General features: G+C 57.6%; 1 protein-coding gene across 3 annotated transcripts in view; it reads right to left on the reverse strand.

Moving 5' to 3' along the window:
- Nucleotides 1-6,716: 6,716 nt before the first annotated feature.
- Nucleotides 6,717-17,560, reverse strand: part of CRHR1 (corticotropin releasing hormone receptor 1) — a 51,470-nt gene continuing 40,626 nt past the window's right edge. For 2 of the 3 annotated variants that reach the window (XM_017549302.2, XM_037745987.1), the window contains 9 exons: nucleotides 13,274-13,380; nucleotides 12,386-12,506; nucleotides 12,037-12,190; nucleotides 11,662-11,722; nucleotides 9,289-9,361; nucleotides 8,963-9,048; nucleotides 8,669-8,804; nucleotides 8,470-8,511; nucleotides 6,717-7,922 (listed from right to left, as the gene is read on the reverse strand). In XM_017549302.2, coding sequence (XP_017404791.1) covers nucleotides 7,782-7,922; nucleotides 8,470-8,511; nucleotides 8,669-8,804; nucleotides 8,963-9,048; nucleotides 9,289-9,361; nucleotides 11,662-11,722; nucleotides 12,037-12,190; nucleotides 12,386-12,506; nucleotides 13,274-13,380 — 921 coding nt within the window. In that variant the 3' untranslated portion in view covers nucleotides 6,717-7,781. Of the gene's footprint in view, nucleotides 7,923-8,469; nucleotides 8,512-8,668; nucleotides 8,805-8,962; nucleotides 9,049-9,288; nucleotides 9,362-11,661; nucleotides 11,723-12,036; nucleotides 12,191-12,385; nucleotides 12,563-13,273; nucleotides 13,381-17,560 lie in introns of those variants that run through there. The other variant, XM_017549305.2, reaches the window with a different exon arrangement.

Genomic DNA, 17,560 nt, shown 5'->3' on the forward strand with positions numbered 1-17,560 from the left:
GGGAAATTGGGACCCTCATACTCTGCTGGTGGGAATGTAAAATTGTGCAGCCGCTGCAGGAAACAGTTTGGCGATTCCTAGGTGAGTTAAACAGAGTTACCATAGGACCAGCACTTATACTCCGGCATATATGTCCAAAAGAATTGAAATCAGGTGTTCAAACAAAAGTGTGTACACGCATGCTCATAGCAGGACCATTCATAATAACTCGAATAGGTGAAGAGAACCCCAATGTCCATCAGCTGATGAATGGGGAAAGTTCAGTCTCCCCACGCAAGGGAATAGCATTCAGCCATAAGAAGGAATGACGTTTTCATACCTGCTACCATGTGGACAGACCTTGAAAACATTACGCTAAGAGGAAACATTATGCTAAGTGGAAGCACATTATGTAAATGTAAGAAGCCAGACACAAAAGGACACATATTGTACGATTAATTCTGCTTATATCAAACAGCCAAAACAGGCAGCTCTATAGACAGCAGGTTCACGGCGGGCAGAGGCCGGGAGAAGGGAGGATGGGGAGTGACTGATGGGTATGGGGTTTCCATTTGGAGTGATGAAGAAGTTCCGGAACGTTTTCTATCTCAGTGGTGACAGTTGCACAACGTTGTGTATTTAAAGTCACTGAATTGTGCACTAACATGGTTGAAATGGGACTTTTTTTTTTTTTTTTGAGTTGGAGTTTTGCTCTTGTCTCTCAGGCTGGAGTGCAATGGCGCAATCTCAGCTGATTGCAACCTCCACCTCCCTCATTCAAGCGATTCTCCTGCCTCATCTTCCCAGGTAGCTACAATTACAGGCACGTGCTGTCAGGCCCAGCTAATTTTTGTATTTTCGGTAGAGACAGGGTTTCACCATGTTGGCTAGGCTGGTCTCGAACTCCTGACCTCAAGTAATCCACCCACCTCAACCTTCCAAAGTGCTGGGATTATAGGCATGAGCCACTGCGCCCAGCCAAAATGGGACATTTATGTGTATTTTACCACAATTTATCCTGTTCCCTCCAGCTGCTCTCTCCACGGGACGGGTCTCATTTTGGTTCTCTGGACTCCGTCAGGTCAGCACATGCCCCAATTTGGGGGCCTGCACGGATGCCTCAAGCAGAGCTTGCTCCTGCCCCTTCTGCCAGATCTACCTGTGGACTGGTTTCCTGGGGCCCAGAGAATTCTCAGAAGGCTCACTCTACCTGTAATAACCTAACCTGGGTTAGCCTAACTCACTACATCTTAGCTGCAAGCCTGACAAGCTCTCTGGAGCCTCTCCCTCCTGCCGCAGCCCCTCAGGTGCATTGCTGGGCCACGCTGCACTCAAAGCTTTGAGCCGTTACAAACAGCGCATGTTCTCACTCATAGGCGGGTGTTGAACAATGAGAACACATGGACACAGGGAGGGGAGCACTGCACATTGGGGTCTGTTGGGGGGAAATAGGGGAGGGACAGCGGGGGGTGGGGAGTTGGGGAGAGATAACACGGGAAGAAATGCCAGATATAGGTGAAGGAGAGGAAGGCAGCAAATCACATTGCCATGTATGTACCTATGCAACAATCTTGCATGTTCTTCACATGTACCCCAAAACCTAAAATGCAATAAAAAAAAGAGAGTGGTTCACACTGTTCACAGCCTGTAACCACTGTAACCGCATCCTGCTTGGTAAGTCTACCTGCTATTGTGAACACCTTCCTTGGTGATTGATTCTATGGAAAGTTCCCCCGCTATCCCCCTTAGTGATTGTATGGAAATACCCTTAGCAACTGGGAACATCCGGCCCCTTGGTTACCAGCCTCCTCCTACTAACTTTCTTGTTCTGTTTCTGTAAAATTCTGATTCAGCTAGGCTGCTCCCTCCCCTCCCTAAATCAAGGTATAAAGGGAGATCAAGCCCGATCCTCGGGGCGAGAGATTTTGAGCGTTGGCTGATTCTCAGTCGTGGGCTGAATGAAGGACTCATAATTTGAACTCAGAGCGTGGCGTTTCCTTCTAGCTCGCTTGTTTACAATGCACCAAGGTGCTGCCTGGGATCCCGCTCGCAGGAGGCTTTTGCAGGTCTGTCTGATCACTGCTTCCCCAGGTCCCCATCCCTGTGCCCAACCCTATCCATCAGCCCTGGAATCACTCTTCCAGTGGCCACTTGGAGCCCTGGTCAGTGCCTTCACATAAGTGCCCCTTGGGGCCATGGCTGATGCCCCTTGGGGCCATGGCCCGCTGCCAGGCTGCAATCCTGCTCCAAGACTTCAGCACTGCCACCCTTCCCACCTCCACGGGCCTCCAGATTCAACCCCTTTCCTGGAGGGCACCCTTGACCTCTGTGACTTTGCTCCCTGCGAATTGCCCCCACTCCCCTCTCTACTGCCCCCTCAACTATGGCCTGGGCTCTTGGGGTGGCTGCCCAGAGCAGGCTGGGGCAATGTCTCTGCCTTCCACTTGAGGAACTAGGTGCCCCTGGAACATTTATCTTCATCACACAGGGCAGCAGGGGCAGCAGACCCAGGGCAGCAGGTCCCAGGAAGGGTGGGAAAGGGGCCCAGCTCACCTGGCCCCTCACCTGCCCTTACTGCCCTGCCCAGCACCTTCCCTGCTGTGTGTTCTAGAGTGGATTGTCATCCATTCCCTCCCCGCTCCCCTGTGATGAGAGTGAGCCAGGCAGGCCACCGGTTGCTGCCCCCGTGGCCCCCACCCTAGCTGATGTCCACTGTGCCCCCATGCACCCCCACCCTAGCTGATGCCCACTGTGCCCCCATGCACCCCCACCCTAGCTGATGCCCACTGTGCCCCCATGCACCCCCACCCTAGCTGATGCCCACTGTGCCCCCATGCACCCCCACCCTAGCTGATGCCTGCCGTACCCCCAACCTGGGCTCCTTAGGCACCTAAGAGGTCTTCACCCCTGCTTCTGCCCCCACCTGCCTTGGCCCAATGGGCAGTGAGGCTGCGTAGAGGGATGAATCCAGGACCCCTTGGAGGGACAGAAGCTGGTAGGGTTGCTGTTGGTGGCCAAGGGCAGTCTCCGGCATTATCTCCAGTGACGGTCTCATTGGTGTTCCCAACACAGAGAGCTTTGACAAATGTACGCGGCCCGGACATTGCTTGAGTCTGGGCTGCCAGCAGGACCTGCAGGGGTTGGTGAGCTGAGGGCAGGGGTTGGGGGCGATGCTCTGAGGTAGAGCTGCGATGAGGCTGGGGACGGGAGACAGGCAGCTAGAGCTGGCTCAGGCTAGGTTTGGGGAGTGGGCTGCCCGGGGCCCACACTCTGCTGGCTCCGATTCCTTCAGCTAGCTCATCTCTGAATGCTGCTTGACCACAGGCTGGGGATGGAAGAATTTCCCTGGGGAGGGGATTGGAAGGGGCAGTGGGGCTGGGAGGACAGACTCAATAACAGCTCCCACTGCCTAGGAGTTTAGCTTCATGGAAGCCTAGTGTGGCCTCCCTGGCTTTTCATCCAGCCGTGGGTGCTATCAGGCAAGTATCTTAACCTCTCTGGGCTTTATTTGCCGTATCTGTTAAATGGGGATAGCAGCCCTTCCTCATAGGGCAGTATAGAGTCAATGAGATTAACACGTGAGGGGCTTAGCAGCACAGAGGCCTGGTAAACAATCAATAATGACCAGTGTTGCTGTTAGCAAACTGCAGAAAGCGTTCCCCTCTGTGTTTGAGGCACGTGTGCGCAGCTGAGTTTGAAGTCAGTTGGCAGTTTGGATAAGGAGGTTCTGAGATCACCGTGGGATGCAGGCCAGTGGCACTCTCCCTGGTGGGGTGCAGGGAGGCCCACCATGGCTGCGGGTGGCCCTGGCTTCGCTGTCTGAAGTTCAGCAGCATTTTAAGGAGTGGAGGATGTTGGGTAGCTGGGGAAGGAGATGCTGGATCCACAGAGCCCCCATTGCTCCCACCCAGCTGGGCTCAGCTACTGGACATGGTGAGGCCATCTTTAGAGAAGTCCCATCTCCAGGTGGGGCATGCCCCAGATCGGCTGAGGCCCTGAGGCCTCTTTGCTGCCCTCTTGCCACAGGGCTTTTCATTGGTTCTGGCCTCCCAGAACCCAAGCCCCAAAGACTTCAGTTCATTGAGGGGTGAAAAGAGCCTTAGACTTGGACCAGACCTTCAGTTTCAGGGGAGCTGCCAGGCTTGTTTCTCTGGCTGCAAAATAGGTGGGTTACTACGTCTGTGGGCTAGCTGAGAATCGGAGGACAAATGGTATAAAGGAGTCTGTGGATGGCAAAGTAATGTACAACACCCACAGTGAAGGTATTATTCCGTGGATTCTTCCCTCCGAACACATGGTTTTCCCAGATCTGACTCCACACCTAGTCCTGGTCCCAGGACAGTTGAGCCATCAGTAGCAGGGGGCCAGAGACAGAGGCCTGGAAGGGAGGCCGAGGACCCCTGGGCAGGGGCTGTGTTGTCACAGTAAGGAACGGGAGGGGAGGCCGGAACGGCACCCAGGCGAGCAGGGCTTTTCCTCCACTGCTGTTCTGTGCCCATGAGGGAGGGTGTCAAGGAGAAATGGGCTTAGGTGGGGGCAGCATTCGGGTACCGCAGCCTTTGGGCACGGCGGGGAGAGAAATTCTTTCTGGCATGAGGTATTCTGGGTCTTGGAGGGCCCCCAGTGACCTCCCTACTACTGCAGCTTGGAGGCCCCAGTGGCTCCCCCCACTTTGTGTAGTTGTATGTGTGTTTGTGGGCTTACCACATCCTGCCCACTCCTAGAGGGGCCTCCCCACCCCAAGCGGAATCTGAGCAGAATGGCCCAGATGCCTGGTCTCCAGGCTGCCTTCTCTGAAGGGGCCGAAGCCCAGAGCAGACGTCTGCCCTGGGAGGTAGAACTCTGGGCTTCTGGGCTGCAGGTTTTGAGGCTCAGATGTTCCCGGGTGTGCCCCGCAGCTGCTCTGCCCTCAGATTCTCTGAATGGGAGGGAGCCCAGGCTCCATCTGCCTGCCCAGTGGTTCCCTTTAGCTTCTCCCATGACCCCCCGCCTTGTCTTGGAGCTGTCCTCTTGGTGGCTTTCCACAGCCAGAGACTCTGAGCTTTGTGCTTTCTTGGGGTCCCTGGGGTCCCCCTGGGATGGCTGTTCACCTCCCACTCACCCACCGCCCAGCACAGTGCTGAGTGCACGGTAGGTGCCCAGAGGGTGCCTGGCAGCGTGATCAACCAAGAGGCCCATGCAGGAAAGTGGGGTATGGCCTGGCTGAGCTTGTGCACACCTTGTCTGTGCTGTCCCCTCCCCGTCTCCCCAACCCCTGCCTTTTTGACTCCTCCACCCCGGGTGCGCCCCCCATCCCATCCCCACCAGAGTTGTCTCCGGAAAGCCTTGCCTTCTCACCTTTCCCCGTTCACTGGGTGAGAGGCAGTTGGGAAGCTGTCTCCGTTGCAGCCGCTAGAGACTCAGGTCACTTCTGGTCTCTCCAGGCAGCCAGGACCTTTCACTGGGGTTCTCTCCGCTCCCCACAATACCTCCCCAAGTTGCTCTGGAACTCTCCAGCCTACCTCTGTCATGGTGTTCCCAGGGTCCCCCGCCCCATCTCTCTACTTCAGGGCACAGAGCTTGGAGAACCGGTGGAGCAGAGTACTCCACAGGGCCTTCGAGAGTATCCTTAGCTACCCTCTGGCCCAGGCCCTCCCAGTGAGACCTGCCCTCTCTCAGCAGGAGCTTTGGGGCTCTTGGCACTGTGTCGTCTGTCTGTTCCTGGTATCCTCACACTGTGAGCTCTTGTGTGCGCCTGGGTGCACGTGTGCATACACGCCCCCCACCCATGGGGCCCTCCTCCCTGGTTAGTGTTCCAGTGTCCCACCCACACCCCCTGCCCCTCCGATACAGCACACACTGGCTTCCACCCACCTGCGCATTCCTGTGCCTGGAACTCTCTGTGGCCTGTAGATGTGGGAACGCTCCCCTGGGAGCAGCCCTCAACCTGTGGCTGATGGGAGGTGGTGGATAAACACCCCGGCTCCCTCGCCCCCTGGGCTGGGATGAAGGAGGGCTTCCCCAGCAGAAGGGAGCTCTAGGCGCCCACAACAGTGCTGGAGTGTCGGTCCTGCCCCAGAGGCCACTCTGGGCTGTAAGCTCTGCCCTAGTTGGGGGCACTGAAGCAGGCAGGCAAGGGGAGCCCAGGAGTGTGCCACCCACCTCAGAGCAGCACTGGCAGGGTCTGGGGCATACCTGGCTCTTGCTCACAGGCCACTGTGTCTGCCTTCAGCCCCCACCTTTGCCCTGCCTTCCTTGCCTGGCTTCACTCCCTGTCGCTCTCCCTGTATTCCCCTTCCCTCAAGTTCACACAAGAAAGATCAGGGTCTCGGGCATGGCCTCTTGTGGGGTGCAAGTGGAGACAGCTACGTTCATGGCCTGTCCAGCGTCCAGCGTCCTAACTCCACTTCCCGCTTCTCAGCTCAGCTCCTGCCTGGGGCTGGGACACACTCGTGTCCTTTGTTCCAGCTATTCCTTCCCCTCACCCATGCTATCCCTCCTCTCCCTCCAATTCACCTCCTCACAGTGAGCTGTCCCTAACTAAGCGGGCCCTGGCCAGAGCCACCTGCTCCTCGAAGCGCTCCCTCCTGCCCTCACCCTCCTCCCAGCCTTCGGGGGCTCTTCTGGCACCATGCGTGCTGGGGTTAGAGTGGGGCAGGTTTCCCAGCAACACAGCAGCCCCTGGAAGGTGGGAAATGGCCCCACTTCTGTGACACACCCTCTCCATCCAGCCCCCATGGAGTCCAGGCTTCACAAACGCTGGTTGAAAAGATAAATATTATTTATACCAGCCACCCACCTCACAGCCGACACCCTCATCTTCTAGTGCCCCCCGAACCCTGCTCTGGCTGTCCAGTCCCTCCGGACATGGGCAGCTCAGTGGGTGCTGGGCCAGTCACACCTGGAGTGTAAGCAGCATGCTGTCCCAAGAGCCACTCGGGCAAGGGCCTTCTCCTCGCTTGCTTAGCTAGTGGTCCTGCCCCAGAGGCCATCCGGGGCCACAAGCTCTGGCCCAGAAGCCAGGGCTCAGACATGCCTGGCTCTTGCTCACAGGCCACTCTGACCCTTTCAGCCCCCATCTACTCACAAAAGAGGAAACCCAGGGGCAGGGGGTGATGGTTGTGGGGTGAGGGTTAAGTGAGGGGAAGCTGGCCTGGCCTGCAGGGTAGTAAATGTTCAGGGTGAAGGCAGTGAGGCAGGGCATTGCTGGTGGCAGTGCCACAGTGCCAGTGAGGCTCTGGAGGCCTGGAGGGTGACTCTAGTGCTGTGGCCCCATGTCTGACGATGACACCTGACTTCTATCTCCAGGGTTCCTGAGCAAGGGCCCTTGGTTCCCAGTGGTGTCAGAAGGCATTGCCGAGGTTCAGAGGCATCATCATGGTGAGTCAGAGGCTGTCATGAGTTGCCCATGATGCCCTGGGGCAGCGAACAGCCTGCCCACAGATGCCGAGGGCAGCCCCAGGCCCCTGTAGGCTGGTCTTCTTGTGCTCTGGGAGAAGACAGCCTTGGAGGGACATGCGTGCTGCTGTGGGTGTCCAGCGCCACATGTCCATTCATTCCCATGTCCCTTCTCCAGGGAGGATTGGGCAGGGAAGCCAGAGGCCCTGGGCCCGACACAGTCCTGTAGATGACTTTCCACTCATGAGCTAGAGTGCTGCACAGCTGCAGGGGGAGAGTGGAACCCCCAGGCCGTCAGTGCCAGCTGCTCCTGGGGTAGTGGGCATGAGATCTAACAGGTCGCCTCCACAGACAGGGCGGTCCAGGAGCCTGGTTGTCATGCCCCCAGCCGCAGCTCTTGGGGGGCTGCTCCGCAGCCTGCCAGCTCAGACTGCCGTGGACTGCTTGATGCTGTGAAAGCTGACTCGGGTGGGGGAGGTGGGGATGGACATGGCGCGGGCTACCCGGGCACGGATTGAGTGCTTGTCCTGCCACCGGTGCCACCTCTTCCGGATGGCAGAGCGGACCTGTGGGCACAGGGAAGAGCACAACATCAGCCTGGGGCTCAGGATCCCCCCCTCCTCTGGGCTGTCACAGGCAGCTGTGCAGGTGAGCTGAGTACACGGAGGTCCTCAGGAGGGGCAACACTCACACCCTTAACACGGCTGCTATGCACGTTTGTCGGAACAGGTTTCTAAAGTGCACTGGGGAAGGGGTTTCCTTTTCCAACTCACACGAAGGCGCCATATGGCCTTTGCCCTGAAGGCTCCCTACCCTCAACCCACACGCATCCGCTGCCCAGGGCTCCGCACTTCCTGGTTCTCACAGGCTCATCAAGGAGGCTGGAGCCCTGGCTTTGGGACCGATGCCAGCTGTCTCTGAGAGCAAAGGAGGGGCTGTCTTGTGGGAGTGGACAGGTGGGAGGGGCCAGCCTGGGGCTCCCAGAAGCATCCCCCTAGGAGGAGCAGGGAAAAGAGAGCCAGCCCTGGGAGGGGAGCAGAAGGCTCTAGAAAATCTCCGGCTCCAACAGGCTTCGCCACCCTGAGCCCCAAGGCAGGTCCCCGTGGTCCTCACCTCACTGTTGAGGAAACAGTAGAACACAGACACAAAGAAGCCCTGGGGAGGAGAGAGGAGGCGTCAAAGCCTGCCTGCAGGTGTCGCCCACCCAGCCTCTGGGCTGCCCCTTGCTTCTCCCTGGCCTCCTGCCCTCCAGGCCTCTGCTTGGGAGAATCCCCACCCAAGGAGTCACCAGTGTGGCCCTCCAGGGCTGTACCTGGAAGGACTCCAGGAAGGAGTTGAAGTAGATGAAGACGACCCGGGATACCTCATCCTCCCCGGGATTGACGAAGAACAGCATGTAGGTGATGCCCAGGAGGGGCAGCAGCACCAGAGTGGCCTTCACAGCCTTCCTGGGGTGGGGCAGGTGGGGAGGCTCGGAGTCACAGCCCACCCCAGGACAGAGCCGGGTCAGGGGAGGGAGTGGCAGGCCTCTGGCATGTGAGAGGCATGGGGAGCAGGGTTTCATCAGGAAGAACTGCCAGGCCTGGGGGAGATGGTACCCAGTTACCTGTACTGAATGGTCTCAGATGTGGTGGACGCCCGGAGCTTGGTCATGAGGATGCGGACAATGTTGAAAAGGAAGATGAAATTGATCTGCAAGTTGAGCACACCAGTGGGCCGGAGTGTGCAAGAGGCTGGAACGCAGCCTTCTCAACTCTTGCCTCAGTGCTCCTGCTGTTCTCCCTCCTCCTCATGAGCACCTGCACATCCCCAGCCCATGCCCCCTATTTGCATGGCCCCCACCTCTAGGCAGAGGGGTCCTTTCTGTTCACAGTTAGCACTGATTGCCCCTCCCCACTGGGCTCTGTTTCCCACCCCTACCCAGGTTCTTACCAGCAGGACCAAGATCATGGGGCCCTGGTAGATGTAGTCGGTGTACACCCCAGGCCTTTTGCCAAACCAGCACCTAGAAGGCCACAGAGGAAAAGGGAGGAGGGGTCATTTGCGTCCGCCTCAGTGGCATGGGGAGGGACAGTGCTTGGCCAGGACAGGACTGGGGCTGGAGGCCAGGAGGTAGACATTCCAACCCTGGCAGAAGGTCAAGTCACTTGATTCCACTGCCATGCCTCAGTTGTCCCATCTGCAGAATGGACAGCATCCTCTGTGATGACATGCAAAGTTGGAAGCAAGCACCGGGGCAGGAGGGGGACAGTGGGAAAGACTGAGTGGCCGGGAATGGGCATCGGCCCCACACAGCCTGCATCTTCAGCTCCCTCTCACAGTCCCCTAGCTGTGGCTGAGGCCCAGCATGGCCTCTGGGGGGCTGCTGGTGGGAGTGGCACCACACCTGTCACCCAGTGGGCACCCAGCAGTTCACAATCTCGGCCTGAATCTGTCTAATCGCAGCCTAAACGACCTTGAGAGGAACACGTGCACAGCTTCCACCTGCTGCAGGAGGTAATCGCTTTGCTTTTTCCCGAGAGTCCCTCCAGCAAGCTCCAGGGAGGCCTGGGGACCAGACAAACTGGAAGCCCGTAAGTCCTCGTGGGTATGAACCCCCAGTGGCTAGATCTCAAAAGCCAGAAATTGAGATATGTATATAAAACCTTGGGACTTTTAAAGATTGGCTACAAAATGAAGTTTTCAGAAAACACCATGCCAGCCAAACACAGCTTCTGAGGGCCAGTCCAGTCCCAGATCCTCTCTGTTGCAGTGTTGAATTCTCACCACCAGGTGGAGCTTCAGAGCCGCTCAGACCCCCTTTCTCTTTTAGCTCAAACCGTTTTTGTTTTGCTTTGTTTTTTGAGATTTGTGGAGTCTCACTCTGTTGCCCAAGTTGGAGTGTAGTGGTGTAGTCTCAGCTCACTGTAACCTCTGCCTCCTGAGTTCAAGAGATTCTTCTACCTCAGCCTCCCGAGTAGCTGGGGGACTACAGGCACGCAACAGCACACCCTGCTAATTTATGCATTTTTTTTTTTTAAGTAGATGTGGGGTTTCACCATGTTGACAAGGCTGGTCTGGAACTCCTGACCTCAAGTGATCTGCCCGCTTGGCCTCCCAAACTGTTGGGATTATAGGCGTGAGCCACCTTACCTGGCCCCAAGCATTTTTTGAAACCAGTTTCCCCACCACCTCCTGTACTCGCACACATCTGCGGGCACCGCCACTCGGGATTTACAGTGCTCCTGCTCTGGGACCCAGGCCTTCCATCCAGGCTGGGCCCCCACCTTTCTGGCTGTGCAAATGCAGTGAGAGCCAGCCGGGCCTGAGTCAGGAGGGAGTCACCCTCATAAACATGCAAGATAATCTTCCAGGCTCCTCATCCAGCCCAGTGGTTCTCTCCATGGGGGAGGAGAGGGCTTGTCACTGTGATGGAGGCCACTTGGACTCCAGGTCAGACAGGTTCCTGGAAACACTTTGTTTGGCAAAGAAGATCCTGGGGCTCCACTGCTATCCATGTCCATCTTTTCTGCCCCCCTCTCTCTCAGTGGTTTTCAATTTTAGCTGCACCTTAGAATCACCTGGGCAGTTTTCAAGAATTCTGGGTGGCAGGCCACACCCCAGACCAATTACGCCCAACTCTCTGGGGGCGGAACCTGGGCACTGGCCCTTTTTGAAGCATCCCAGGTGATTTTAATGTGAGCAAGATTGAGAACCACTGCAGCAGAAATCAAGTTTTCAGGCACAATTGAAAACATCTGAGTCCGTTTCACAAGGAACCAGAGAACTTCAGAGCTGGAAGGAGCCTCTGAGATTATCTGGGTCCATTTCTATTAAATTCGCAGAAATCTTTTATTAAGACATCTTAATACAAATAGAACACATTCATACATCATTTGCTCTATGTGCCAGGAACTATTCTAAATGCTTAACACAGATTAACTCATATCACCCCACAATAGCCCTTTGAGGCAATAGCACTTCCATTTTACAGATGAGGAAACTGAGGCACACCACAGTAATCAGTGCAAGGTCACACAGCTATTTAATGATGGAGCCATGATTATGAACCTGGGCAGTCTGGCTCCAGGCTGCTTACCGTGAAGCAGACAGAGGAGGCTGGGTCCTGCCTGTCCAGCCCCACCTAGGCAGAGCACAGGCAGGGACCCTCTGATTGAGTCCAGCCCACAAATCCCTCCCTTTATAGATGCAGAAAACCATGGTCCTGACAGGAAAGCCGGCATGGCCCAAGGCCCTTGGGGACTGTCACCAAGCTGGGCTGGGAGCCTAAACTTTGGGGTCAGGAAGTGAAAGGAGGTGACTTACTTCTCATTGTCGTAGTACAGCTTCCCAATGGCCCAGGCCACAATGATGGGAAAGGGCACACCTGGGGGAGAGATGGGCTGTTACAGAGCCCTCATCGGGGGCTAGGAGGCGCAGGCCTGGAGGACCCCAGTGCAGCCCAGGCTCCAGGGGCCCTGGGGCTACCCAGGGTGGATCTCAAACTCACAAGCCTTCTTCAAGGTGCTCCTACTGCCCACCACCCCCAAGAGGAGCAGAGGGCTATGACACGCACCCCACCACCTGAACAAGGCCTGTATCCCTCAGGCCCCCCAGCCCGCTGGCCTGAGTCTGGGCGAGGGAGGGCGGCCCGGCGGCCGTCACTGCCCAGGCCTTGAGGGGGGTTGCTGCGCAGCTCACCCCAGCCGATGCAGATGAACACCCACTTTCGCAGCCGCTCGGTGGAGTAAGTGAGCACGACGGCTGTGTGCAGGTAGCAGCCCTCACCGAACATCCAGAAGAAGTTGGTCACGTGGAAGTAGTTGTAGGCAGCTGTCACCAACCTGCACCAGACCTGCCACCCCACCCCCAACCGGAGATGATGATGGGGGCTGGGGCAGCACCAAGCCCTGGACCTGGGCCTCCCCCGGGCAGGACGGGGCACACCTGGGGTCCCACTCCTGTTCTGTGGGCCCTTCCTCTGCAGGGCAGGCCCACCTCTGACCTGGGCTTAGCCGGGCCTGCTCCCCACGCCCCTGCCAGGACATACCACGTTGCTCTGCTGGACCTCGGGGCTCATGGTGAGCTGGACCACGAACCAGGTGGCGTTGCGCAGGATGAAGGCGGAGATGAGGTTCCAGTGGATAATGTTTCTCAGGCACCGGATGCTCCTGGCACAGCAGGGCAGGCAGGTGACGGAGTGACAGGAGAGAGGATGAGGGGCAGGCTGTCTGCATCACCCTCGCCCAGAGGTGTACATGAGGAAACTGAGGCACAGGGTGAGGCCGACTGTCCAAGTGACACAGGGAGGTGGCAGCAAGGCTCTCCTGATGCCCCATGGAGCCCTTCCTGCCTGCAGCCCACCCAGATGTAAGCCCCACGCAAAGCCTGTCATGCAGCCTGTGCTCCATGGACCAGGGCAGCTGGCTTCCTGGGGATGCCTGCTTCCCCTGGGGGTGCCTTCCACTCCCTGCCATTCCAGGACGGACAGTCACAGGGGTTAGCCCTCCTCCCAACCTCCAGCCCTGATGCTCAGCTCCTGATCCCACCAGTCCCCATCCCCAGCTCTGCCACCTGCATCCTTGGCAGTAGTGCTGGGGCCCAGGCACCTTTGAACCTGAAAAGGGGGCACCACTCCATGGAGCCTCCACCTCTAGGGCTCCATCTGCCTGGTCACCCCAGTGGGAGCAGCCTGGCCTGGGAGTGGGTGACACAAGACCAACTTTGTCCCTCCCCACCATTCTAGCAGCTATTGGGGAGGGGGAAGAGTGACTCTGCCAGAGGTTCCCAGAGATCTGAGCATCCTGGATAAGCCAGCCCCTGCAACCCCTCCCAGAAACCCCCACCCGACCCAGAGCTGCTCCTGTCTCTCACTTCTCCACCCTGCTCCTGCTCTAGGGCCTGAGGACAGGAGGAGGCACTGCTGGGGTCTTCTCACCTGAGCCGCAGAAAGAGGACAAAGGCCACCAGGAGGGCCAACAGGGAGATACAGTGGCCCAGGTAGTTGATGATGACTGCAACGTGGTAGTGCACCTTGCTCTTTTTCTGGAGCAGGAGAGAGGGGCAGAGGTGAGGCTCCTGCACAGCTCAGCCCTTGCGCCCACTGGGTGTGAGCCACTGTGTGAGGACATCGCCTGGGGGTGACTGGGATGGAGTCGGGCATGATCTCAAGGGCCACCCTCCACTTCCTGAGTGCCTGCTGCTGGTCACGCTTCACGTCAGAGCAAAGCCATCCAGTTTGACGCTCTGTCTGTCCCTGAATCCTGTGCTCTGTTCACTACTGCGTGTTGTGTTGAATTGAATCTCCACATCACGCAGGATTCCCCACTCCACACGGACTTCCCTCCATGCGCACAAGTGCACATGGCCAGCTCACAGGGGTGCCCTCACACCCGCATCTGCCCATGCTTCCGCCGGTCGGAACACCAGATGGACCTCTCGGCTGCAGAGACACCGTTCTCCTGGGATTTCTTTTCTCCACCCATTTCTGAACCGAGTCACCATCTTCTCGGCACCCCTAAACCCCTCCTGCTGCTACGCAGCCTGCTCCTGTGAGCGACGAGGGGCCAGGCAGCTGCTTAGAAATCAGCAGAAACCACAGAAAAGTCTCTTTAGGCTCCATAACTCACTTCCCAGGGCCTTCCCCATCCCTGGCCCAGCGGGATCTGTGCAGAGTCAGCCGATCCTTTCCTGGGCCTGGAACACATTCCTCGGTTTATTTCTGAATGAATTAAATATACCGGTGGAGGTCACTGCCCTCCTCTTTCCAGCAATCTTAAGTTCCAAGAGTGATGAAGCCTTCCCACTTAACAGAGGATTTTCAAATCTGTCATCGTCTTAAACCGCCAGGGCAACCCCGTGGGGAGCAGGAAGGGCATCTGGGCTTTATTTTATAGGTGGACAGCACAGAGGCTTTGCAGATGCCCTGGAGGTCGAGCAATGTCAAAACCACCTCCTGCCTGCATGTGTGAACTGGCAAGATGTGAAGGCTGAACCAGGTCCCCAGCCCATCACACGGGACTGGCCAATCCCCATGCCCAGCTCTCTGCAGACCCCTGCCCAAGAGCAAAGCCCCCACCCACGCTCTTACAGGTCCCAAGAGGCAAGCAGGGCCTGGAAACTCAGAGCTTGATACGTAGTAGACCTCCAAAGCGGTGTGTGAGTGAAGGAAGGAGGGATGGGTGTTGGAAAGCAGGTGGCTTTGAGAAGGGACGGGTCCCTGGCAGGACCTCCCTTCCTCCCCATTTCCGGGCTCTGGGGCGGGGCTGACAGATGACGAGGCACAGAAATGGGTAACGTGCAAGCGCCCAGAAGCGGTGAGCTCACAACGGCCCGCATCATCCTCTCAGAGCCACCAAGGAGCTCCTGGCCCTTCACGAGCCTTCCTGTCAGAATTACAGAACCCACGAAACCAGAGACCAAGTCCAGCCCTATCTACCAGGCATCCCAGGAGGAGCCAAGGCCCTATGCCCAACTCTGCTAGGCCGCTAAGGCCCTTCTAAAGGGGCATCCTCACTGGGGAACCTCTCAGCTCCAGAGGCTCCTATAGAAACTGTTCTAGGAGCTGGTTTCCAGGCAGAGGCTTCCTGGAACATGGCAGGAAATCACATTAGCAACTCCAGCCTCCAAAGGGCTGGGATCCAGGGAGATGTGAACGAAGGCAGGAGAGAGAGAGAGACAGAGAGGGGAAGCGAGGGGAGGGTACCTATCACCCACCCATGCAAGCGGGGAGGATCTCTAAGCGCCTGGCGGCAGAGGTCCCAGTCCAGAGGCTCTGGAATATATGCACATATCACAGGCTGTCTGGAGCTGGTATTTAATATCCTTTTATTAAATTTCCCACAAATCCATGCTGAGAAGCCCCTGGGTAATGACAGCATGCGTGGAGCCGAGCATGGCACGACACCCAGCCTCGTTCACAGGCCCAGGCTGGGCGGGATGAGAACAGCATGCAGGGAGACCCTTCACTGTCACCTGCCAGGGCCCTACCTCACTCCTGAGTCAGGCCACACCAAGCCCTTGGGGATGGAGTGGGGAGGAGTCATCTATTAAGCACCTGCTATATGATGAGCCCTGTGCCAGGAGTTCTGCAGACACCACTGCTTTTCTTTCCCACAGCTGCCCTTGGAGACTGCCCCTCTCATCCCCGTTTTTCCCGCGGAAGAGGCTGAATACTTGGCCACGCCATGTATCTAGAACCTGAGTCTGCCTGGTGTTGAAATCTCTCTTTTCCCTGTTTCCCTGGGACATTTCTTTTTTTGGGGGAGGGGAATGGAGTCTCGCTCTGTCAGCCAGGCTGGAGTGGTGGGATCTTGGCTTACTGCAGCCTCTGCCTCCTGGGTTCAAGTGATTCTCCTGCCTCAGCCTCCCGAGCAGCTGGAATCACACGCATGCGCTACCACGCCTGGCTTAATTTCTGTATTTTTGGTAGAGATGGGGTTTCACCATGTTGCCCAGGCTGGTCTCACACTCCTGCTCAGGCAATCCGCCCGCCTCTGTCTCCCAAAGTGTGGGGATTACAGGTGTGCGCCATTGCACCCAGCCCCCTGGGACATTTCTTGGAGGACAAGCAGGAATTGAAAGCAGAGGCACCCTCTGGGTCGGTCTTGCTCCATTCTGGGCCCAGGAGCCTCAGGGGACCTCTCGTCAGGAGGATGGTGCCCACGAGGGCTTCTCTCCACAGAGCCTGAGAGGGAGAATCGGCCAAACCACTCCTGGGGGACGAAGACTCTGCGCGACTCCCTGGGCCGGGTTCAAGCCCTGTCTCTCATCGGCCACATCAGCATGACGCAACCTGAGAAGCAGCCTGAGAAGACAGCTGGAGAGACAGCCTGATAGATGGCTGCCGATACCCTGAGACATACATCCTGCGACACCCAGACAGAAGCCAGTGACACTGAGAAATCTCCAGTAACAACCAGAGCTCTGGCCGGCATTATCTAAAGAGACAGCAAGGCCTTGAGAGACTCCCAGGAACACCCTGAGAGGTGGCCAGTGACGCCTGGAGAGTCAGCAGCACCCCCAGGGACAGCCAGTGACACCCTGACCGACGGCCACAATGACAGCAAAGCAGCTGGGATGTCCAAAGGACACAGCCACCCCTGGGGCCCTGACCAGCACTCCATCTCCATCCAGTCTGGAGACCTAAGACCAGCAGGCACCCCACCCTAAGGAGGGTGGCACAGCATGGCACTCCGCAGAGCCCACTCCGCTGTACCCTCAGTGACCCGAATTGAATAAGCAATTAGTGCCCTGGACTCTCTGCAGGACACCACCTCGTCCCAGGCGCTGCAGTGCCAGACCCGTCCTGATGCCTCACTGGGACAGTAGCAGTGAGACCTCCCTTCCAAGTTCCCCCGGGTGCTCCCTCCATTCTGGCACCTCCTCTCCACCGAGGCTTCCAGAGCTACTCCTCTTGCCCCAGAGCTACTCACTCCAGCCCCTCGACTCTCGAAGGGCCCTGGCCCAGCAATGGCACGTGGAGACGCTGGCAGTGACGGCGAGGAGAGTGGCGGTATGGCCTACCCCAGGCCCGCAGAATCGGAGCTTTGTTTCAGGAAAAAGCACCTGCACAGTTCAGAAGCCCTGGTCCAACCACCGCTTGCCTCTCCCCACACGGTGAGCAGTGAACCTTGGCCCACAAACCCAGACCCCAGAATCCGTTTCATGTCCCACCAAGGTGTGGTCTCCCAGGCTGTGCCTGAGCCCCGGCTCCTGTGCTCAGCAGAGCGTGGGGAAAGGGGATGGGGCGTGTGCAAGTGCCAGGGAGGGGGAGAGTCGGACGGTAGGGAAGGGAGAGAACATAGTGGAGGGGGAAGGTGCTGATACTGGGTGGGGGGACGTGTAGGGCGGTACTGGGGGCTCAGTGCCATCCCTGGGCTAGCCATGCATGCAACAGGCTCCCCAGCTGGGGGCCTGTCCCTGGTGGTGCCGGCTTTGGGCAGATCTCCTGCGGTGTCTGGCCTTGGGGTGCCCTCGCAAGTCCCATTTCACAGGCAGACTTCTGTGAATCCATTATCTGCAATCCCCCAGGGCGCTGGAGCTTAATTAGGGCTTAGTCCAAGTCCAGAGCTGAGAAACCTGCCACTCAATTCATTGGATACTTTTCCCTGCAGTTCCGGGAGGGGTCTGGCGAGGCTGGGGGCTGGCAGAAGGGGATGGCATTTTCACTAATTAAATTAATTGATTACTCAGCGTGCTAGGCACCAGGCCAGCAGGGGCTGCT

The sequence above is a fragment of the Cebus imitator genome, unplaced genomic scaffold (assembly GCF_001604975.1).
Source record: "Cebus imitator isolate Cc_AM_T3 unplaced genomic scaffold, Cebus_imitator-1.0 Scaffold217, whole genome shotgun sequence".
NCBI classification, from domain to species: domain Eukaryota; kingdom Metazoa; phylum Chordata; class Mammalia; order Primates; family Cebidae; genus Cebus; species Cebus imitator.